We start from the raw sequence: 23,374 nt of genomic DNA, 5'->3' as shown, positions 1-23,374 counted from the left end.
CAATGCCTTGATCAGTTCTTCTCTGAGATATTGTGTTTACTGTGAGACAACAGACTGAGTCCTGGAAAAAAACTCAATAAACTGCTATCAAATTGTTTGGAAATTCTGATGGTTTGATATCCAATTCGCATTGTGCTCCCTATAACAAAATGAGGACCCGGTTCCTGGGCTTTCTCGAGCACAGCAAGATCAACTGTTCCCATTCTCCTTCTGAATCGGACTCTACTACTTTTATAGTGACCAGGTCCTTGTTTCCACTCTCCTTTGATCAAAGAGATAAAGATTAGCTTTATTTGTCACATGTACACCAAAACATACAGTGAAATACATCATTTGCTTCATTGTTTGTGATGTGCTGGGAACAGCCTGCAAGTGTCACCATGCCAACATAGCATGCTCACAATTCATTAACCCAATGATACGTCTTTTGGAAAGTGGGAGCAAACCAGAGCACCCAGAGAAAACCATGTGGCCACAGGGAGAACATACAAACTCCTCACAGCCATCGGTCAGCATTAAACCTTAATTGCTGATGCTGTAAGGCGATTGCACTAACTGCAGCACTACCATGCCACCCACCAACAGATAAAACTCACCTAGTTCTCTTTCCCATGCTTTCTTGGAACTTACAGAGTTCAATGGAAAATTTATGAATCTAGTAGGCAGCCATTGATCCCAGGGGATCGTGGGTTTGCACCTCTGGTGGACTGTGTCCTCTACAGGGTACAAGCCTGAGCAGGAAGATTTGAAGAACCGGCTGTTGCCCATGCAATGGGTTCCCCTTCTCCACGTCACTGATGTAGTCCAAGGGAAGGGCAAGCGCTGATACAGCATGGCGCCAGTGTCGTTACAGAGATTGCCAGAGTGAAGTTGTAAACAACATCAAACTGCCTTAAGGACCCCAGCTCTGAATTTCTTCCTTGGGGTTTACTCCCAAAGCCTTTCCTATTTTTGGGTATGGCCGCAGGGCAGCAGAGGTTTAAAATCAGAGTTTCCTTCTAGGTGGGCTGCTGTTCAAGGCTGACGAGCCTCACTGGCCCGAATCAACTGGTTTTGGTCCACCTTTGCCCCTTCTCTTGTCACTAGAAACAGTCCGCCGGGCCTCGTAGCTAAGCCACACATGAAGGCCAAGAGTTGGACTTGGTTGTCTGAGATGTTCACCATTAGGAGCACTTTATAGGTAGTGGGACCCTATCCCCACTACCACCCTGGCTATGACAACATTAGGAACCTACTGAACTGGTTAATATCTAAGCAAAATGAAATAAAAATATGTTGGAGTATGAACTGAAATATCAAAGTTGAAGTATGAATTGAAATATCATTCTATAGCTATTACACTTCAAGGTGTTGGAGTTCAATTCTGATGTCATCTGTAAGGAGCTTGTACGATCTCTCCTTGGAATGCATCGGTTTTCTCCTGATCCCCTGGTTTACTCCCACAATCCAAAGGCATACTGATTTGTGGGTTAATTATTAAGGGATCCATTAGTCTTGCGAGACCATGGATCTGCGCCCGGAAAGTCTTCACTCTCCAGGACGCAGGCCTGGACAAGGTTGAATGGAAGACCGGCAGTTGCCCATGCTGCAGGTCTTCCATCTCCACGACACTGATGTTATCCAAGGGAGGGGCAAGGGCCGATACAGCTTGGCACCAGTGTCATCGCAGAGCACTGTGTGGTTAAGTACCTTGCTCGAGGACACAACACGCTGCATCAGCTGGGGCTCGAACTCACAACCTTCAGATCGTTAGTCGAATACCTTAACCACTTGGCCACGTGTGAGTTAATTGGTTATTGTAAATTGTCCCACGATTAGTTTAGGGTTAAATTGGGTGTTGCTGGGAGGTGTGGCTCAAAGGACGCAAAAGGCCTTTTCACGTTGTATCTCTAAGTCAGGGGTTACCAACCTTTTTCATGTTATGGACCAATACCATTAAGCAAGGGGTCTGTGGGCCTGAGGCTGGGAATCACTGCAAGTCTAAATAAATAAAATCGGCCCTTGATGAAAAGGTTGACAGATGATCTAATCAAGGTGTTAAAATTGGTCAAAGGGTTGAATATGATAGATACAATGAAGCTGCTTCATCTAGATTGATAAACCAGAACATAATCTTAGAAATAAAGCAGCAGCGTTCAAACGGGCAATAAACACATTTTCAACCATGGCTAGGGTTATTGAGCGGCTATAACAGAGCAAAAATATAAGTTTGCTTTTGGAAATTAATACATAAAAATGACTATTTGAATCTCAAATTATTTTCAAATTTTACTATTCGTAACATTAATTGTCCAGCTGCAGTTTGTGTTTTACCATTTTTTTTGGATCATTTGTGTCAGAAGAATGGGAATGTGTTGGGAATGACTGTACAATACTTGAGAGAAATCAAAGAATTATTTGTAGTGATATTGTGAAAGACCATATTGTAAAATCTGAATGTTTTCATTCATATTACAGCTACAACATGGTGGAGATATGCCATATGTGAAATACTTTCCCTCTGAAGCAATCCGCTATGGTTTCATCATAACAGAGGTATAAACATTAGTTACACAATCAGGACAATCACTAGTTGTGTACTTTCCCGAAAAAAAATCCAACTTTTTCCTGGAATTTAGGTTTTTCAAATAAAGTTTCATCTGAGGTTTAAATAACAATAAAAGTTTAAGCAAACAAAGGTCTTTGACCTGAAGCATGAACTCTGGTTCTCCATTGGTAGGGTTGAGACCCATGTTATGGATATAACCATCACAGATCATGACATTTTAATCTCGCTTTCATAGAGAAGATTGTTGTAAACATTCCTGATGGATGTGGTCTTCCTTTGGAAGTCTTTACTCCTCTCTCTCCTTCTCTTGTCTCTGTATTACCTTTGTTTATTATTGTAGGACCAGTGAGAGTTAGAATAGGATGATTTGGCTGAGGAATTGGTGCAGGGGGCAAAGTTTCAAATTCCTGGATCGTTGGGATTTCTTCTGGCGAAGGTAAGACCGGTACAAAATGGACAGGTTACTCCTGAGCCTGAGGGAGACCAATATACTTGTGGGCAGGTTTGCTACAGAAGTTGAGCGTTTAATCTAATTTGGCAGGGGGATGGGAACTGGAGTGATAGAACTGAAGATGGGGCAATTGATATACAAGTAGATGCAGTGTGTAATGAGACTGAGAGGAAGGATAGGCAGATGATAGGGCAAAATTGAAGTCAGTGGGATAAGGTGAAGTGTAACATGGGGACAAACTTGAAGAGAGTGATGAATACAGAACTGAAGGTGTTATATTTGAATACACACAAATTACAGAATAAAGTAGATGATCTTGAAGGGCAGTTAGACTTTAATCTCGCAGGTATGACATTATGGGCATCACTGAATCATGGCTGAAAGAAGGTTATAGTTGGGAGCTTAACATCAAAGAACTTTGTTTCGAAAGGGTGGCCCTGTTGGTAAAAAATTAAATCAAATCCTTAGAAAGAGGTGAGGCAGGATTGAAAGATGCAGAATTCTCATGGGTAGAATTAAGGAACTACAAGGATAAAAAGACCCTGATGGTATTATATGCAGGCCTCTGAACAGTAGCCAGGATGTCAGATACAAATTACAACAGAAGATAGAAAAGGCATGTCAGGGGGCAGAAGTGAGTGCTGTTCCTATTACTAAGGATAAAGTAAAAGGTATGAAGGTTGATAAATCACCTAGACCAGATGATCTTCACCCCAGTAAAAGGTAGCTGAAGAAATTGTAGGGAAATTAGTAATAATCTTTCAAGAATCACTAGATTCTGGAATTGTTCCAGAGGAATGGAAAATTGCCAGTGTCTCTCCACTCTTAAGGAAGGGAGGGAGGCAGAATGGACATTATAGGCCAATTAGCGTAACTTCAGTGGTTGGGAAGATGTTGGAGTGCATTATTAAGGACGAGGCTTTGAGGTGCTTGGAGGCACATGGTAAAATAGGTCAAAGTCAGTATAGTTTCCTTAAGGGGAAGTCTTGCCTGACAAACCTGTTGGAATTCCCCAAGAAAATAATTGGCAGGATAGACAAAGGAGAGTCAGTGGATGTTGTTTAACTGGATTTTCCAAAGGTCTTTGACAGGGTGCTGCAGATGAATCTGCTTAACAAGATAAGAGCCCATGGTATTACAAGAAAGATCCTAACTTGGATAGAAGATTGATTGACTAGCAGAAGACAAACAGTGGGAATAAAGGGGGCCTTTTCTGTTTGTTGCTGGTAACTAGTGGTGTTCTACAGAGTTCAATGTTGGGACGGTTTCTTTTCATGTTATATGTCAATGATTTGGATAACAGAATTGATATCTTTGTGGCCAAGTTTGTGCATGATACGAATATGGGTAGAGGAAACAGTTAGTCAGCAGAATGACATAGACAGACTGGGAGACTGGGCAAAGAAGTGGCAGATGGAATATAATGCAAGGAAGTATATGGTCATAAACTTTGGTGGAAGGAATAAAGGCATAGACTATTTCTTAAATGAGGATAAAATTCAAAGGTCAGGGGTGCCGAGGGTCTTGGGAGTGAATCCTTGTGCAGGATTCTTTAAAGGTTAACTTGCAGGTTGATTTGGTGGTGAGGATGGCAAATGCAATGTTAGCATTCATTTCGAGAGAACAAGAATATAAGAGCAATGATGTAATGCTGAGGATTTATAAGACATTGGTCAGTCAGCACTTGGAGTATTGTGAGTGTTTTGGACCCCTCATCTAATAAAAGATGTGCTGGCATTGGAGAGGATCCAGAGGAGGTTCATAAGAGTGATTCCAGGAATGAAAGGGTTAACGTATGTGTGATTGATGACTCTGGTCCTATACTTGCTGGAGTTTAGAACAATGAGGGGGGACCTCATTGAATAATGAAAGGCCTAAAGTGAGCGGATGTGGAGAGGATGTTCTTTACAATGGGTGAGTCTAGGATCAGAGGGCACTGCCTCAAAATAGAGTTGAAAGTAAATTTATTATCAAAGTACATATATGTAATCATATACAACCCTGAGAATCATTTTCTTGTGGGCATATACAATAAGTTCATAATAGAATAACTATAACAGAATCAATGAAAAACCTCTCCAACTTGATCATTCAACCAGTGTGCAAAAGACAACAAACTGTTCAAATATAAAACAAAGTAAATATAGATAAATAAGCAATAAATATCAATCGTATGAGATGAAGAGTCCTTGAAAATAAGTCCATAGTTGTGGGAACGTTTCAATGATGAGGCAAATGAAATTGAGTGAAATTATCCTCTTTGGTTCAAGAGCCTTATCTTGAGGGGTAATAACTGTTCCTGAGCCTGTCGTGAGGCTCCTGTACCTTCTTCCTGATGGCAGCAGCAAGTAGAGAGCATGTCTTTGAAGGTGAGGGGTCCCTGATGATGGATGCTGCTTTCCTGCGACAATGTTTCATGTAGGTATGCTCAGTGGTCGGGAGGGCTTTACCCATAATGGGCTGGGCTGTATCATCACTTTTTGTAGGACTTTCCATTCAAGGACATTCATTTTTCCGTACCAAATTAAATCCTCTGTGATTCAATGTTGTAAGACAATAAAACATGAATATTTCCAAGGTGGGGGGTGCGGGGTGAATACTTTTTACAGGCACTGTATGTGCCTAAGACTTTTGCACAGTACTTACTGTACATCAACAATATTAATTTTTTGGGACTATTTTGTACACAGTGATGTTGATGGAAACATTGTTTAGAAAGCTGTCTGAGCAGTTCAGATATCATCAACTGGAAAAATGAGACATGAGTTGTTTTTTTGTTATCTGAGCTCTAGATGACTATTTTTAGAGCAATCAATCTTATTTTCACACAATACATGGCAATATTTATACAAAAATCAACTCTGACATTCAGTCACCCTGAGGGCAAATCCAGCTATCAGTTAGATTAGAAATTCTGGGGAGGTTTGAAGCTTTATGGCCCGTATTAATTATGGCGTGAAATTGTCGACGTTTTGGGTCAAAACCCTCCATTATGGATTGCTGTTCAGACTGTGAGCTTGGTGCCAAATTTATGTAATAATATTTAAACCCCATTCTTTTCTGTTGGTCAAAGAGATGCTGAAGTTTCTTAATTAATAAGGGCATTAAAGGTTATGGGGTGAAGGCAGGACAATGGGCTTGAGAGGGAAAATACAGTATATCAGCCAGGGTCAAATGACAGAGCAGATTTAATGGGCGAGTGGCCTAATTCTGCTTCTATGTCTCATTGTTACTCATGATCCCCATGGAATCTACATAGAAACATAGAAAACCTACAGCACAATACAGGCTCTTCGGCCCTCAAAGTTGTGCTGAACATGTCCCTACCTTAGAAATTACTAGGCTTACCCATAGCCCTCTATTTTTCTAAGCTCCATGTACCTATCCAAAAGTCTCTTAAAAGACCCTATCGTATCCACCTCCACCATCGTTGCCAGCAGCCCATTCCACACATTTACCACTCTCTGAGTAAAAAACTTATATATCTTAATTTTTTTTGTAGTTTAAAAATGGGTAGTTACTTTCTAAGATTATCCATCTGTATTTGTAATCATGTCCAGAAATTAGCCTGCTTTGCACAATTTTGTGTTACTTAATTAAATTCCCATAAAGCAAACAATTATACAGAAGACCCTTGGACATATTCTGGGTATGAGAGTCCATGGAGATTCTTTCAAATTCTGCATGGAGTTTATGCAGAAGTGAACTATTCATTCCTAAGTTTCTGATGCTTGCTTCATCATTAGTTAAAGTGAATCGGGGTCCAGGCAAAAGAGTCTGAAGGTGAAAAACCATCTTTCAGGGATCTTTATGTTGAATTATCTTTCATGGCAGCTCACTCCCTGAACCTCAGACTCCCACATACTCCCTCCCATCAATCTTTAGCCTGTTCCTTGGAACACCACCCAATCCCAGTATAGCCCTGACTACTATTCCTCCTCCACCATGATTGATCTGCTAAAGATTGACCAATGCTTTTCAAGTTGATACTGACACGTAACTCCAAGTTAATTGATAACCCTACCCCAACCCCTACCTCCTTAATGTACAGACCAACATGTAGGTCTTGATTACTGTAGTCCTCAACTCAGTAATGCCTCAGTCCTTTGTTCTTTAATTTTTTTCTCCAGCGACCCACCCTATCAACTTGACATGTGCAATGACACGGGTAAGGACTTTTGATCATTTGAGGCCTATCTTATCTTTTTTAGTAAAATGAGCCATATGTCATAAGTAGTTCTACTTTCACTCAACACTCTCTGTTCCCACCACTCTAAATAATGTTATAAACTTGGCTATTTTACTAGTGGCACTGTGAATTGGCCATCTGTGAAAGAAAAGCACCTGATTTTAATTGAAATGAAAATAAGATTTGGATGATTTCTGCTATGGACTATAAGTTTACTTTGGCAGTTATTGTCGTATTTAAAGACTTACTAGGAATTTAAAATTACCATGGCATTATCACATAACAATTGAGTGAAATCTAGAAATTCAGTCAAGCTTGAAACATATGCTAAAATGGGAATCTGTGACAGTTTGTTCTCGTACTGATGGGGACTGACCTTTGCTCTCTTTGAACAAGCTTGTGCCTCTATCAGTAACATAAATACAGATCTTTTTATTTTTCCCCTCCTCCTTCCCTCTTCTGTTCTCCACTCTGGCCTCTTATCTTTTCTCCCTGTGGTCCCTTTCCTTCTTCCCTTTCTCCTATGGTCCACTCTCCTCTCCTATCAGATTCCTTCTTCTCCAGCCCTTTACCCTTCCCACACACCTGGTTTCACCTCTCACCTTCCAGCTATTCCTCCTTCATACTTGGTATGATGGTGAAAGTTCTGGATGACGGTGACGAGTCGGAGGCCTTCCCAGTGACAAATGGCGTCAAACAAGGCTGCGTTCTTGCCCTGACTCTGTTCAGTATGGTATTCTCTGCCATGCTGACAGATGCCTTCCATAACTACAAAGAAGGAATCCACGTCAGATACAGGACTGACGGCAGGTTGTTCAACCTTAGGTGCCTGCAGGCAGTTACAAAGGTGCGAGAGACTGTCATCAGAGACTTGTTGTTTGCTGATGACTGCGCACTCAACGCCAGCACAGAGCAGGAGATGCAGCGTGAAATGGACTGCTTCTCACAAGCCTGCGACAACTTCGGTCTCACTATCAGCAACAAAAAGACCGAAGTTATGTACCAGCCTGCCTCAGGAAAGCCATACCAGGAGCCGCGCATCACGGTGAAGGGCCAGAACCTCCAGGCAGCCGACAACTTCACCTACCTGGGCAGCATACTCTCTCGCGCAGTGAACATAGACGCTGAGGTCAACAACAGGATTGCCAAAGCCAGCGCCGCCTTTGGGAGACTCCGTGAGAACGTCTGGGAGCGGAGAGGACTCAGCCTTACCACCAAGCTGAAGGTCTACTGTGCAGTGGTCCTTACCACCCTCCTTTACGCCAGCGAGAACTGGACTGTCTACAGCAGACACGCCAAACAGCTCAACCATTTTCACCTGAGCTGTCTCCTCAGACTCCTCCACATCAGGTGGCAGGACAAAGTTCCCGACACGGAAATCCTGGAACGAGCTGGGCTCTGCAGCGTCTACACCCTCCTGCTGAAAACCCAAGCCAGGTGGGCTGGACATGTGGTCAGAATGCCAGACAGCCGATTGCCTAAGCAGCTGCTGTACGGAGAACTGTGTCAGGGCAAGCGCTCAGTTGGGGGGGCAGAAGAAACGTTACAAAGACTGCCTGAAAGCATCCCTCAAAGGCCTGGGTGTCGACATCAACACGTGGGAGACGCTTGCCCTCGACCGTCCAGCTTGGCGCAGCAAGATCACCACAGGAGCCTGTGCAGCTGAAGTCAGGCGCATCATCGAGGTGCAACGAAAGCGTGCTGTGCGCAAGGCCCGAGCAGCATCCACTGCCACGACAGCACCCACCCACATGTGGGCGAGCCTTCAGGGCCCGGATTGGCCTCATCGGTCACCTCCGACCCACAGCCACCAATCTCCCATTTGACTTTGAAGCCATGGTCATCTTCGACTACGAAAGACGAACAACAACAACAACAACATTCCTCCTTCCTGTCCTCTCACCTTTTTATTATGGGGTCTTCCCCCTTCCTTTCCAGGCCCGAGGAAGAGTCATACCCCAAAACATAGACTGTTTAATTCACTTCCATAGATGCTACCTGACCTGCTGCGTTCCCCCAGAATTTTGTGTGCGTTGCTCTGCAGAATCTCGTGTGTTATGGATCTTTACTGCACTGCAGTTTCTCAGAGTAAATAAGTCTTTGGAAATTTCCAGACAACTGTCATGCCTCAGCCTTGGAAGGTGGTGGTGCTCAACTCCATTTGCAGAGTTTGTATTGGAATTAATTGAAAGTTGGATCCAAAACAGATACTTTTTGATCAATGAAATGACGTCCTGGTGTTTTGACTTTTTATGAATCCCAAAAAAAATTAAAGTGGCCTCTCCTGAATAACATCTAGCACTGTGTCCTATCCTTGCAGCTAAGCCAATAAGTGATGATGTAAAGGAATTCTCATTAAAAATGAGGATAATATATGTTCCTCTGAAATCACACACATGTTTCTTTCAACCAGGGCCTGCTTCCTATGTGTGAGCCAGGTGGTTTCCTTGTAGAGGATATGCAGTTCATTTGGTAGCAGCAGTGCCAAGTGGACAAGTGATGTCCATTCTGCGTGCCTGTTACCTTTTGTGTTTGTGCATGTTAAACTGAGATCCACACACTCGGATCTTATTTAGTGGCTGTTTTTATTGCAAAATGTAACTGGTGACGCAGTTGAATGTTAACCCAGAATAATATAATATATAGAGCCATAGTGCAGTTACATTACCAGTGGTTGTATTAATTGCAGAATGATCTTACTGTTAAGTGCTGAATTGGGCTTTTATCATTCTTGCTCATAGAGTGCACATGATAAGCCAGATCCTAATGCACAAATTGATACCTTTACATCACTGATCCAAGCAAAGCAAGGTGTTAATAAAACAAGTGCTGAGAGTTTGCCTATTTCACACAGAGGGAGCAACATTTGAAATTACTGTCCAGGGTCAAATCTGATTGAGCAGAATCCCAGTGATCCTTCTTGGCTGACTGGCTAGAATCAAGAACAGGATATGGAACAAAACACAATGGGTTGCAACTCACATCTCCATACAAACAATGTCTAACAGAACAACATTCGTTTTCCTACTTGTTAATCTAATACATGTGGAAGGAGTATATTATTCCTCACAGGTGCTGGAAGTGGATTGAATCGGATTTCTCTTGGCAATTGAGGAAGTTCATTTTGTTTGGTCAGTCACAGATTCCTTTGTTATATTCTGAGTCGAAAGGCAGGAAGTACCCTGTAACTTAAAATAATCTGAGAAATCAGATGATCGAGGCAGGGAAGTATTCCTCCAGAGGAATTTATAAATAGGTTTGGTGATTCATCAGGTTAAGTCCATGATAAAACTCAAGGTACTCAAAGATAACAGCAATTCACTGACCCATACAAAAATAACGCAGCAATATGCTTATTGAACTGGAAGACTGAAACTATCACCTGAAGGATAATTGTGTTTAACTATAGAACATAGAACTGTACAGTACAGGAACACCACTGACACACCTCCAGCTCTTCAACCACTACCCTCATCTTCTATGGGCAATTATATGCTTTTTATTCCGTCTGGGTAGCCTCCAACCTGATGGAATGAACATTCATTTCTTGTAATTGCCCCCCCTTCACCATTCCCCATTCCTCTCGCGCCTTTTTCCATACCCACCCATCACTCCCCTCTCGTGCTGCTCTTCCTTCCCTTTCTTCCATGGTCTTCCGACAGAAGACCTCTCCTATGAGATTCCACCTTCTCCAGCCTTTATCTCTTTTACCAATCAACTTCCCAGCTCTTCACTTTAACCCCCTTTCCCCTCTCGTGGTTTCACCTATCACCTATCACCTTGTACTTGTTCATCCCCTCCCACCATCTTCTTATCTGACTTCTCATCTTTTTTCCCAATCCTGATGAAGGGTCTTCGCCCAAAACTTTGACTGTTTATTCCTTTCCATAGATGCTGCCCGATCTACTGAGTTCCTCCAGCATACATTTTGTATGTCAGAGTAATAAAAAATGTTGATTCAGTCTCTTTCACCCATTTCTAATGATTTTAGAAAGGGTCTGAATTCGAGTATCCCAGGACTTGAACCTTACTCATTCACACTTTGTGTTTTAAATCGGCAGTGAAACTATATAAACTCAACTGTCTGCGCTCCTCAAGCATGAAAAAGTGATTAACCTTCCAAATTTTAGACAAGCTAATTTTAGCAAACTCCCCGGGATCCTGCTAAACCTGCAATCTGTGAAACAACAGTACTTCAGATAATCTACTGTGTAGAGCTTCTGAGCCACAAAAAAGTTAATTCAGAGCTCCAATCACCAATGGTAACTAAAGATGATCAAAAGATTCAGAGATAGTGTGGGAAGAGTACTTGGAGACTGGCCATGGTAGAGCAGCATCAGAAGACTAATTAGCCTACTCTTGTTCCTTTCCTAATGTTCTTTAAAGTGGAATATGGAATGAAAACTGAAAACTGACAGATTTCTGTTCCATATGAGGATTGAACTGTGCTGATTAATAACTCACTGATTGATAAGAGAAGTCTGGCTGGCTGTTAATCATTTGCTGCTCAATGAATATTGGAATTTAATACACATTCAGTCAAATTTATATGTCAGAGATAAGCTGGAGGCTTGTTCATTCCATCCCTGAGCATACTGTAGGATCTAGTGGTGAAGCAGTAAGGTTTTGAAGCACCAGTGTGCATTTGGCACTCAAGTCCACAGCATAGTGCCACGGAGGGTTGGAGTAGGGGCTGAAAGATTTGATCCTTTTGAAGAATGTGAATGGAGCTAGGTGCTTTTTAACGCTTTTAATTATTTATTGCAATTTAAACCTGTTTAATTAAATTTGTTTATTCTTAAAACAACTAACATTAATTTATTAATTAAATGTATTTGAATAATATTTAAATTATCAAATATTGAAAAACTGTTGAAGAATAGCCTGCTTTGGTGTACTGGATGCCTGTTCAATACAGATGGCCTACCCTTTCAGCCCTCTGAATCTGGAAAATGATACAGGTAGGCAGGGACTGTGGACATCCAGTCACCTTGTCTGGGACAATCCCCTATGATAACACATCAGTGGAACATTACTACAGCAACATGAACAACTGGACCAATAAATGCCACTTCTACTGGATTGATCGAATGTCACAAAAAAAAACAGATGGAAAGATGGAAACTGCTTTATTAGAGCAGTCATTCTCACCTAAACAGCACTGTTAGCACAACTATCTGGTGGTGGGGTGGAGATACGTCTCTACCAAAGGAGGTGCAAGGCACTTCTTCCCTCCACTAGGCTGAAGGTCACCTTTGGGCAAGGTGTAGCACCTTCTTACCCCTCCCCCAATCAGGGTCACGTGAAGCCATGACAGCAGGTGGTGGATGGACGTATGAGCATCTGGTGCATATCACAAGTCCTGGTTATGCAACCACTGATACCAGGTGGACAATCTCCGAATAGTATTGATAATGCTGAGGTTGCCTGTCTTGGAAAGACACTGCCCAAAAGAAGGCAATGGCAAACCACTTCTGGAGAAAAATTTGCCAAGAACAATCATGTTCATGGATAGACCATGATCGCCCTTGTCATATGACTCTGCACATAATCGTGATGATGATGATGAGTACAATCATGCATCAAAGCCATACTATATGGTATAACTTTGTTCTTATAAATGTATATATACCTTTATACGCTTGTATTCAAACTAAAATAATGTTGTTACAGTTGGGAATCTGGTATTCAAAGTCCCTTGAAATATTCGTTGTCAGTATTTGATGCAGCTGTTATTTAAGAGCTTTAAGCAATGGGGTGGCCTTGGAGACGATCTTTCCAATGATGGGGGTGCCACGGACCAGAGGGCACAGTCTCAGAATAAAAGGGATGTCCCCTTAGAACAGAGATGAGGAAGGATTTCTTTAGCCAGAGGGTGGCGAATCTGTAGAATTCATTGCCAGAGATGGCAGTGGAGGCCAAGTTACTGGGCTTATTTAAAATGGAGGTTGATAGGTTCTTGAATCATAATGTCATCAAAGATTATGGATAGAAGACAGGAGAATCCATTTGCGAGGAATAATAAATCAGCCTTGATCGAATCATAGAGCAAACTTGATGGACTGAGTGGGATAATTCTACTTCTCTGTCTAATGGCCTTATGGTCTTAATTTTCTAGCCATATGCAAGCAAATGTGAGTTTAAATTTTGGTGTGATAGCGTAAGTACTTATAACTTGATAATAGGACTAGAAGTATTTATGTATTAAAATGCACTGAAGTTGTCTATAATTTGTAATACTTTGATGCTACATAAAATAATTCATGTCCTTTAACATCAAGGATTAATTTGCATTTAATTTTTATTCATTAACAGGAACCATGGTACCATTCAGAAATAATTTCCTACTGCGGATTTTATTTTGAACTCAAAGCTATTCAAGAGAAAAAAGGTTCCAATTATAGTTTCTACATGCAGGTAAAGAAATTAATTCTTCAAGTTAAAAGTCACTAAAATCGCAATTGAAAATATTTTTCTCACAGCACTATTACCATGGAAACTGCAGAATTGTGCTAAATCAAATGTAAAACCAAACTAGCTGCTTGTAATAAAATAAGACCATAGAATAACAAGACAACCAACCATGTTTCCACTGCACTTAAAGGTCACAATTTCATCTATTATAATTGCCCTTTCAAATAATTTGCCAGCATGCAAATTTTAGATGTACATGATCAAGTGATGTTCATTGTGGCTTCATAGTGACCTTTGTTTCACACACAGCATAGTCCAGTGAATATTCAAAAGCACATGGAATAATCCATATTTTTCACAAACTGTTGTTAGTAGTGCCTCTGACAACATCAGATATTAATTTCAGAATCAGAATCAGGTTTAACATCATTGGCATATATCATGAAATTTGTTGTTTTGCAGCAGCCATACAGTTTAATATGTAATAGTAAAACCATAAATTCTAATGTACTGTATAGATAAAAAGAAACTTAAATTAAATAAGTAGTGCAAAAAGAGAGGGAAAATGCTAATGTAGTGTCCATGGGGTCATTGTGCATTGAGAAGTCTGATAGTGAAGGGGAAGAAGATGTTCCTGCAAGGTTGAGTATGTGTGCTGAGGCTCGTGTACCTCCTCCTTGATGGTAGTGATGAGAAGATGGCATGTATTGGGTGATGCTTTGTTGAGGCATCATCTTTTGAAGGTGTCCTGGATGCTGGGGAAGCTAGGGCCCATTGTGGAGCTGGCTGAGTTTACAACTATCTGTAGCTTTTTCCAATCCTGTGCTGTGGCCCTTCCATACCAGATGATACAACCAGTCAGAATGCTCTCGACGGTACATAGAAACATAGAAAATAGGTGCAGGAGTAGGCCATTCGGCCCTTCGAGTCTGCACCGCCATTTATTATGATCATGGCTGATCATCCAACTCAGAACCCCGCCCCAGCCTTCCCTCCATGTGTACAAATTTGTGAGTGTCTTTGGTGACATCACAAGTTTCCTCAAACTCTTCATGAAAGATAGCCACTGTTGTGCCTTCTTTGTAATTGCATCAATATGTTAGGCCCAGGATAGATCCTCAGAGATGTTGACACCCAGGAACTTGAAACTGCTCACCCTTTCCACTTCTGATCCTCAATAAGGACTGGTGTGTGTTCCCTCGATCTCCCTTCCTGAAGTTCACAATCAATTGTGCAATTTGCATTGAGTGCAAGGTTGCTGCTGTGACCCCACTCAATCAGTTGATCTATCTCACTCCTGTATGCCTTTATTCACCATCTGAAATTTTGCCAGCAACAGTTGTGTCTTTGGCAAATGTATAGATGCCATTTGGCTGCACCTAGCCATACAATCCTGGGTGTAGAAAGAGTAGAGCAGTGGGCTAAGCATGTATCTTTGAAATGTGCCAGTGTTGATTTTCAGTGAGGAGGAGATGTTACTTCCAATCTGCATAGACTGTGGTGTCATGGTGAGAAAGTCAGGGATCTATTTGCAGAAGCCCAGGTTTTGGAGCTTGTGAATTAGAACTGACAGTATGATTGTGTTGAATGCTGAGCAGTCTGACATAAGTATGCTATTGTCCAGGTGCTCCAAGGCTGAATGGAGAGGTACTGAGATTGCAACTGCTGTAGACCTATTGTGGTGATAGGTAAATTGCAGTTGGTCCAGGTCCTTGCTTAGGCAGGAGTTGATTGTACCCATAACCAACCTCTCAAAGCACTTCATCACTGTAGGTGTGAGTGCCACTGGGTGATAATCACTGAGGCAGCTCACCCTGCTCTTCTTGGGCACTGGTATGATTGTCGCCCTTTTGGAGCAGATGGAAATCTCCGACTGCATCAGTGAGAGATTGAAGATTTCCTTAAACAATCCAACCAGTTGGTTGGCACAGGATTTCAGAGCCCCTCCAGGTGCACCAGTCGGGCCAGACGCCTTGCAAGGGTTCATGCTCTTGAAAGATGTTCTGACATCAGCCTCCAAGCCAGAGATCACAGGGTCACCAGATGCTGTAGGGATTTGCACAGGTGTAATTTTATTCTTCCTTTCAAACCATGCTTAAAAGGCATTGAGCTCATCTGGGAGTGAAGCATCACGGCCACTTACAATGTTAGATTTTGCTTTGTCGGATGTAATGCCTGCAAACCCTGTCAGAGCTGACGTGCATCCAATTCCATCTCTAACCTCAATCAGAATTGTTTCCTTGCCTTTAAAATAGCCTTTGATTTTAAAATAGCTTTCAACTTAAACATGATTCATATAGTAATGTATCTTTGCTATCAGACCAAAATTGGCACAGCGGCAGTAGAAAGCGTGATTTTTTCCTACTGAAAGAGTTAAAATAAAAGAGTCATACGGCATGGAAACAGATGCTTTGGCCCAACTGGTAATGCCAACCAAGACTACTCCATGCCAACCAGGCTGTGCCTGTACCTTATAAAGTGGCATTACTGCATATATGTGGTATCTGCTGCTATAGTTCATGTATTAGGTTCATGTATAGGTTCAATGTATTGTGCATTCAGAGATGCCTTTCTGTACATCACTGTTGTAACCTGTGGTTGTTTGAGTTACTGTCACCTTCTTGTTTGCATGAACCAGTCTGGCCATTCTCCTCTGAGCTCTCTCATTTTCAAGGCATTTTTGTCCACTAAACTGCTGATCACTGAATATTTTTTGCACCATACTCTGGAAACCCTTGAGAGAGCTGTGTGCAAAAATCCCAAGAGATCCGCAGTTTCTGAGATATTCCAACCAATCTGTCTGGAACCAACGATCATTCCATGGTCAAAGTCACTTAGATCACATTTTGTCCTCATTCTGATATTTGTTTGGAACATAACTGCACCTTTTGACCATGTCTGCATGCTTTTATGCATTGAGTTGCTGTCACGTGATTGGCTGATTAGATACCTGCATTAATAAGCAGGTCTGCAGGTATGCCTAATGAATTGGTCACTGAGTGTATGTCTAGTTTTATTTTATCTATTTAGTATCATTTGTATTTGAATAGAAGTAGAAATATCAATAGACTATATAGTTTGGAATCTGAGCACAGAATAGACAGACATAACTCAAAGTTAAGCTCTTTTAGACCATAGTCATCAGCAGAAACCATTCTGAAATGTTAAGATACATGGAATATTTTCATTGATAGTGATTGATTATATGAAACTGCACTAATTTAAAAAGTATCTGTTCAGTAACTCAGTTCAAGACTACGGGCATGAGTATGCACTGAGGTAACCTACTGAACATGGGCTGCTAGAGAGATGCAATTGTCCATAAGTTAGGTTGTGAAGCTTGATGAATTATCTGGAATTTTGTCTGAGATCATCTGGAGCCAAGGAATACATTTGCCAGAATGACTCCTGATAGTTCTGTGGAGATAAGAAGACTGTTGTGAGAAAAGGCACCCACTATTTTTGAATTGTAACAACATTATTTGGGGCATTGGTAAATTAAGTTTCATAAGTTTCCATTCACTTAATTTTTAATTGCAAATAAATAATGTTATTAGCTGACCTATCTAAGGAAAAAAAGTAGTTAAAAGGGTGTGAAAGGAAAGTGAGAGTGAGAATATTTGTTAATAAAGAGATGAAATTGTTGACATCTTGGGTACTAGCCTACAAAGTACCCAGGACATCTTTAGGAAGCGGTGTCTCAGAAAGGCAGCGTCCATTATTAAGGACCTCCAGCATCCAGGGCATGCACTTTTCTCACTGTTACCATCAGGTAGGAGATACAGAAGCCTGAAGGCACACACTCAGCCATTCAGGAACAGCTTCTTCCCCTCTGCCATCCGATTCCTAAATGGACACTACCTCACTTTTTTAATATATAGTATTTCTGTTTTTGCACATTTTTTAAATAATCTATTCAATATACATAATTGATTTACTTGTTTATTTATTATATTTTATTTTATTTATTATTATTTTTTCTCTCTCTCGGTTAGATTATGTATTGCATTGAACTGCTGCTGCCAAGTTAACAAATTTCACGTCACGTGCCCGTGATAATAAACCTGATTCTGATTCTGATTCTGACTTGTATTAAAAGTTCAAAATTATTGGCACCTGGAAAAAACTCCATTCATACAGATACTCTGCTCAAATTTACATTACTTACCACACCAAAATTATGGATTGGAATATTTGGACAGATTTGCTGCATATTTGAAGAAATTTTACCAACTAGGTTGTTAAGTCATGAAGTGCCTACATGTCTGAGAGTAAACCTATGCCACACATTATTTATTTCCATTGTTATACTGAATTGCAGAATTGAGTCTTTTGCATAGAAGATGCAGAACCAGGGAAATGAATGCTATATTCTGAAAACAATATAGTCAGAAATACCCCATTTGGCCACAAAGCATAAAACAGTCAAGCATTAGTGTTCTCACGAAAGATTAATACAAAGGGTCTCGGCCTGAAACGTCGACTGTACCTCTTCCTAGAGATGCTGCCTGGCCTGCTGCGTTCACCAGCAACTTTGATGTGTGTTGCTTGAATTTCCAGCATCTGCAGAATTCTTCGTGTTCGCATTTTTAAATACAAAAAATTATCAAGCCATTAGATTGGAAATTACTTAAAAATTCATGATCCATGTTTAGTATTCAGTGTTTAGACACCAATTCAAGGCTCCATTTATAGTGAATGTTCATCTCCTGTTCTGCAAAAACTTCATGTTGTTTGGCTTATAAGTAATTGTATAGTTGCTAAGAAATTACAAACACTTGAGGGTTTCTCTAAGGAACCAATGCCATGTCTGCAGAAGATATCTTTGGTCTTTGAACAACCATCCGCCCAGATTCTCTCTTCCTTCAACAATCCAAGGAGTAATATATAGTTGCTATTTCAAGGTTAAAGGTATTGCTTTATTGCTGTCACATGCCACTTGACCATTAACACAATGAAACCATTCTCCTGTTCAATATTAGCCACAGTCTTTATATGAGATATGATCTTTCTATGAGATGCAACTTCCCCATGAGAAACCTCAAGAATCCTTACCAGATGGTGAAAGTTTTATGTCTGTTCAGCTGTTGCTTCTGCCTATCTAATATAGATGATAGGTGATGATCTTTGCATCACACCACTTTGTTTGGCACATGAATGCCTCGCTGCAGGGAAAGTTCCAAACTGTATTGTAGACTTGTTGATCTGGTAGATGTCCTCTGAGAGGGATCTCAGGTGTAGATAGGTTTTAAGTAAATAATTCTGAACTTTTAATGAAGCTGCAGTATGTAACCTCCTCCACAGCCTTAAGAGTATTGGTTGCAAAATGAAGCAGAGCTTTACCCTTGTGTATAGGTTTGCAAGAGATCATAGACTCAGAAAGCCTGTTATAGAAAAATGCTAGTTCTAGCTCTAAAACTTAACATCTGGCTACAAGAGGTTTAAAACAATAAAGATCATCTGTTCGTTGTGAAGATTATAAATTCCAATGATTAATTCCAGGACAGAAGATATTTGTCTCTAAAATATTAAATTGCTGAATGACTCATTGTCTTTTAATTACAATGGTATGAAAAAACTGAGTAAAGGTATGTGCAAAAATTAATTTTCAGCATTCAGACATGGAATAGTTAACAAGTAGTCTGGCTGTTAGGGATATTCTTAATGTTTTGACAATACATAGTTTGCTGTTTTACTAGAAGAAGCAATAATAAGTTGTAAAGCTTCTTTTCAAGTGTGGCTTTGGCACCTAAAATCATGAATCCTTACAGGTGACCGAATGAAGCCAACATTGACAGTGGTAGCTTACTCAATATGACCTTTAGAATAGTATAAATATTCCTTATGAAATCACTGCAGAAAAGGTGGATGCAATTCCTAAGCAAACAGCCATAAATTATGCATAGTCATGCCTAAACAAAAGAACAGTTAATTGAATTTGTAAATCAAGTTATGTATTAAAGGCAAGGTTAGTCAAGTATTAGTTTTGAATACCCTGTACCAAGTTATCATAAGACACTGATGACAAAGCATTTAACCAATTTAGTGCATAATCTGGGTTATGATTATTGATTTAAAAACAAGAGAAAATCTGCAGATGCTGGAAATCCGAGCAACACAAACAAGATGCTGGAGGAACTCAGCAGGTCAGGCAGCATCTAGGAAAAGAGTACAGTCAAGGGGTTTCGGCCCGAAACATCGACTGTACTCTTTTCCTAGATGCTGCCTGGCCTGCTGAGTTCCTCCAGCATTTTGTATGATTGATTGTCATCTTTTAGTAGGCTGTCTCATGGTTGCATCTCATGAAGGAAAATGTTACTACAATTGTTGGCATAACTCAGTGGCCACTTTTCTAGGTGCTTCCTGTACCTAATAAAATAGTCACTGAGTGCATGTTTGTGGTCTTCTGCTGCCGTAGCCCATCCACTTAAGAATCAGAATCAGATTTAATATCACTGGCATATATCGTGAAATTTGTTAACTTTGCAGCAGCAGTACATGTTAATATAGAGAAAAACTGTGAATTACAGTAAATATTTATATATTTATGGTTGTTAAATTAAATAAGTAGTGCAGAAATAGAAACAATAAAGCAGTGAGATAGTGTTCATGGGTTCAGTGTTCATTCAGAAATTGGATGGCAGCAGGGAAAAAGCTATTCCTGAATTGCTGAGTGTGTGCCTTCAGGCATCTGCATCTCCTTCCTGACGATGACAAAGAGAGGAAGGCATATCCTGGGTGGTGAGGAGTCCTTAATGATAGACACCACCTTTTTGAGGCACTGCTCCTTGAAGATGTCTTGGATACTAAAGCAGGAGCATGAACAGGAAGGAAAGCAGAATGTTCAAATTTAAAAAATGTATTTGAACTGATGGAGGAATCTTAATAAGGAGACTATGACAAAGAAGAGAATGTGCCATAAGAAGGAATTGCTATGTACAAACTGTACTGGTGACAATCACCACAACTCTTGTTCCAGAAAAAAATCAAGCACATAGTCGGAGCCAAAAAATGGAATAAATGGCAGATTATAAATTAAATATATTTTAGAGATGAATAGTGAATTGTTTAGAGAATTCAGATGATATTCAGATTATTGAGATTCAACAAGTGCATTGAAGTTCTTTTTTATAATCAGCAGTCCTTTGATTTGTCAAATAACTTCATAAACTCCATGCAAAACTGAACATTATGGTACGGAATGATAATATGAGCATTGTGGTGTGCCACTCAGTCCATTATCTGCTCTCTTTCCAGAACAAGAATTTAGTCATCCCTGAAAAGTACTGTTAGCCTACATATCAGTCATTTACTCCAATCTGATCAGAAGCAACCACTTGCCCAACTAGTCAAAGTGAAGTTCAAAATGAGTTGATTACACTTTTTTCATTTAAGCACTAATGAGCACTATGAAATATCAAAAGTCTTGACTTGGGTTTCTGGAACAGTCCATCTGCTGAGATCCATCCATCCATCCATCCTTGCTGAGAACACCCTTACAGAATCTCACTATGAAATATCTAAGGCAACATTTCAGTGGGGCATGATGTAATATGAGACCCAGGTTGATGAAATACTTGTCTCCATACACATGATCATTGAAAGATCTTACAATTCAAGTCAAAGCACAGTAGCCTTATCTGTAATGCACCTTATAGTCAAACAAGGCACCTTTCTAGCCAACTGTTACTACTGAGTACCACTGAGTTGTCATTGGCTCATGGCTCCCCTATTGATAGTATAGTTGTCCATAGGGTTTTCATGGAAAGATACAGAAGTAGATTGCCAAGCCTTTCTTCCGCGTAGATACTGCTACTGCCCAGGTTGGGGCCCATCAGGATTCAAACTCAGAACCATCTGCCTGGAAGTCCAGTGTTGATGCCACTACACCACCAGCTGGCCCACGTAGACAACTAGCACTAATAAAAATGGAATAAAAAAACTGCAAGTTTGAACTGAAAACAGAAACTTTTGAAACTCTCTTCAAGCCAAACATCAGAAGTGGAAAGGAGAACAGAGCTGATGTTTCAGATTAAAGACCTTCTGCTAAAACTGACCAAGAGAGAAAATCAATTAGTTTTAAATTCCAGAGAACGTGGGGGAGGCATGTACAGAACAAAGAGAATATTTCTGAGGGGGTGAGGCTAGTGTGCCAAGGAAATAAAGCGGGTGATAGATTAAAGAAGGCATTTACAGAGAGGACAGAAGCAAAGACAGGCAAAGGCCATGAGATGAGACCAGTTAAAGTGAGCAAGCACTAATAAAGCTGCTTAAGCTTTATGGATTGCCTGGCAGTGCTCAGCCAATATTACAGATGAATGTCTTATGGCAAAACCAGACAGTCCGATACAAACAGAAAGCATGTTATCTGAAACTATTGAGTCTAGAAGACTGCAACGTGCCCAAACAGAAAATTACATGCTGTTGATCCAGCTTACATTGGATTTCATTACAACAGTTCAGGAGGCCACAGACAGATGGGTTGGAGTGGGAGTGGGATGGAAAATTAACGTAATAGGCAAAAGGAAGCTCAGGGTCAGGTCTGTGGACTGAACATAAGTGCTTCACAAAGAAGTCAATCAATTTGTGTTGGGTTTCTAAATGTGTAATGCTATTACAATGCCAATGACCTGGTCGATTCCACTGCTGTCCATAAGGAATTTGTACGTTCTTTCCATGACCATATGGGTTCCTCCAGGTGCTCCAGTTTCCTCCCACATTCCAAAGGTGTACGGGTTAGTAGATTTATTTGTCACATAGATGTAATTGGGTGGTGGGGGCTCATAGGGTCGGAAAGGCCTGTGCCAGTGCTATATCTCTAGGTAAAATAAATGAGACTGGAAGGAATGTAAGTGAGTCATTGCTTCACTGATTTCACTTGGAAGAAGTGTTTGGTTCTGTGGGATGGGGAGAGGTTGTTTGTAGAGTTGTTCGCCAAGCCTGGAGCTTGTAAACGTTTTGTCACCAGTCGAGGTGACATCATTGGTGTGCAAGGAAGTGCTATTTTTGCCGGCTGCTCACATTTATATGGGAAGAGGTGGAAAGAAAGATGAAAGCAAGAGGGCTGACCAGGGAGTCACAAAGGGAACACTTGTTAGGGACACTGAAAGGTGAGGGGAGAGGAAGATGCATCTGGACCTGGAATGATATTGAAGGTGGCAGGAAATATGGAAGGTAAATGGAGAGGCTGGGTGGAGAGAGTAGGATCAGGGAAACTCTGACCAGGATGAGAGAGGATAAGAGCACTGCTGTAGAAAATAGACTCTGTTAACCATGGAAGAGGTAAAGCCATAGTTCAGAAAGAACAAAGGTAACTTAGAGGCACCTGATACAATGGCAGTCAAGAAAGTGAGAAATGAAGTAGTATCCTCACAAGAGGTAGGGTGGTGGGAAAGCCATGGTAGTCTGTGGCCTTGGAATGGATGTTGGCTGCTAACTGCATCCCATAAAAAGACAGCCACAGTGTGGGCCAATGTTGGTATAACTTCCATGCAACCTGTACAAAGGACTCTGAAGTCACTACTAAAACTCATTAGCTGACAGTAAAAAAGAAACCCCTGACATTGATTCGGATAAAAGCACCATGGCAAATCACAGGTTTTCAGATCACTATGCAGATTATCAGATGGTCGTTCAGCTCCCACCAGAACTATTCCTTCAGCCAAGGAAGAGTTAAAGTAGTATGTATCAATAAGTAACACCAAGAGGTTTGTGCAACATAAAGTTGATTGCATTCATCATAATTGTTGAGAAATCCTAATAAAATTTATTT

General features: G+C 40.8%; 1 protein-coding gene across 1 annotated transcript in view; it reads left to right on the top strand.

Moving 5' to 3' along the window:
* The window catches only part of btbd16 (BTB (POZ) domain containing 16), a 126,574-nt gene that overhangs the window by 86,791 nt on the left and 16,409 nt on the right, over positions 1–23,374 (top strand). Inside the window, exons 14-15 of the mRNA XM_072239790.1 lie at positions 2,458–2,535; positions 13,504–13,605. Coding sequence (XP_072095891.1) covers positions 2,458–2,535; positions 13,504–13,605 — 180 coding nt within the window. The remainder of the gene's footprint in view (positions 1–2,457; positions 2,536–13,503; positions 13,606–23,374) is intronic.

The sequence above is a fragment of the Mobula birostris genome, chromosome 21, assembly GCF_030028105.1.
Source record: "Mobula birostris isolate sMobBir1 chromosome 21, sMobBir1.hap1, whole genome shotgun sequence".
NCBI lineage: Eukaryota > Metazoa > Chordata > Chondrichthyes > Myliobatiformes > Myliobatidae > Mobula > Mobula birostris.
This window is presented reverse-complemented; position numbering and strand designations above follow the sequence as displayed.